At 41.7% G+C, this 1,745-nt stretch overlaps 1 protein-coding gene across 1 annotated transcript in view; it reads right to left on the bottom strand.

Moving 5' to 3' along the window:
* LOC112109665 (neuroblast differentiation-associated protein AHNAK-like) overlaps nucleotides 1-1,745 on the bottom strand; it is a 28,217-nt gene that overhangs the window by 6,246 nt on the left and 20,226 nt on the right. Inside the window, 1 exon segment of the mRNA XM_029911192.1 lies at nucleotides 104-1,745. This exon segment is cut by the window's right edge and continues 10 nt beyond it. Within this exon segment, the coding sequence (XP_029767052.1) occupies nucleotides 104-1,745 (1,642 nt within the window).

Here is a 1,745-nt window from a genome sequence, read left to right as displayed (position 1 = left end):
TCCACATCCCCCTTCACTTTAGGGCCTCTCAGGTTCAAATCAAAGTCCGGCATGGAGATTTTAGGGGCCTTGATATTCATTTCAGGCATCTTAAATTTTGGACCTTTCCATTTTCCTTCTGGTCCTTCAATCTCCACATCAGGAGCATCAATGTCTATTGTAGGTCCTGAAATATCAATCTCCCCCTTTGGAAGACTTACATCCACATCTGGTCCCTCTCCTTTGAACCCAGGCATTCCAAATTTGGGCATTTTGAATTTAGGCATTTTGAGTTTACCCTCTGGGCCGTGAATATCCACGTCTGGTGTACCAATCTCCACTTTGGGACTTCTGATATCAATTTCAGGCCCCTTCAAATCTCCTTCCATCTTAGGGCCAGAAACATCTATGTCTCCCTTCAGTTTAGGGCCTTTGAGGTTAAAATCAATGTCAGGCATTGAGACTTTCGGTGCCTTGATATTCATTTCAGGCATCTTAAATTTGGGGCCTTTCCATTTTCCTTCAGGACCTTCAATATCAAGGTCTGGAGCATCTATGTCCACTTTGGGACCTTTGATATCAAACTCAGGCCCTTTCAAATCCCCTTCTAGCTTTGGTACAGAAACATCCACATCCCCCTTCACTTTAGGTCCTTTCAGATTCAAATCAAAATCTGGCATGGAGATTTTAGGTGCTTTAAAATGCATATCAGGCATCTTAAATTTGGGACCTTTCCACTTGCCTTCTGGGCCTTCAATTTCCACATCGGGGGCATCTATGTCCAGTTTAGGGCCTTTGATATCGACTTCAGGGCCTTTCAAATCCCCTTCTAGTTTTGGTACAGAAACATCCACATCTCCCTTCAATTTAGGGCCTTTCAAATTCAAATCAATGTCTGGCATGGAGATTTTAGGAACATTAAAATGCATTTCAGGCATCTTAAATTTAGGGCCTTTCAGTTTTCCATCAGGAGCTTCAATTTCCAAATCTGGAGCATCAATGTCTATCTTGGGACCTGAAACATCCACCTCCCCTTTTGGAAGTTTTACATCCATATCTGGTCCCTCTCCTTTGAACCCAGGCGTTCCAAATTTAGGCATTTTCAATTTTGGCATTTTGAGTTTACCCTCTGGGCCATGAATATCAACGTCTGGTGCACTGATGTCTATTTGGGGGCTTTTGATGTCAATTTCAGGCCCTTTTAAATCCCCTTCTAGCTTTGGGCCAGAAACATCTAGGTCTCCTTTCAGTTTAGGCCCTTTCAGATTTAACTCCACATCTGGCATTGACACTTTAGGTGATGAAATGCTTAGGAAAGGCATTTTAAATTTAGATCCTTTTGCTTTCCCCTGAATGTCCACATCTGGAGCACTCACATCCACCTTTGGTCCAGAAATATCAATATCAGATTTCTTAAGTTTCACATCCACATCAGGGCTTTGAACTTTAGGGCCAGAAAAACTGAATTTAGGAAGTTTAAATCTCGATTTTTTTGTCTTTCCTTCTATATCAAGTTTTGGAGCCTCAAGATCAATATCTGGTCCTTTGACTTCAACTTTGGGACCTTTCAAATCACCCCCTACTTTGGGAATAGAAACATCCACATCTCCCTTCAGTTTAGGACCTTTCAAATTTAAATCGATATCTGGCATGGATATTTTAGGAACGTTAAAATGCATTTCAGGCTTCTTAAATTTAGGACCTTTCCATTTTCCTTCTGGCCCCTCGATTTCCAAATCAGGAGCATCAATGTCTACTTTTGGACC

This window comes from Terrapene carolina, unplaced genomic scaffold (assembly GCF_002925995.2).
Source record: "Terrapene carolina triunguis isolate 2854851 unplaced genomic scaffold, T_m_triunguis-2.0 Scaffold89, whole genome shotgun sequence".
In the NCBI taxonomy this organism is placed as follows: Eukaryota; Metazoa; Chordata; order Testudines; family Emydidae; genus Terrapene; species Terrapene triunguis.
This window is presented reverse-complemented; position numbering and strand designations above follow the sequence as displayed.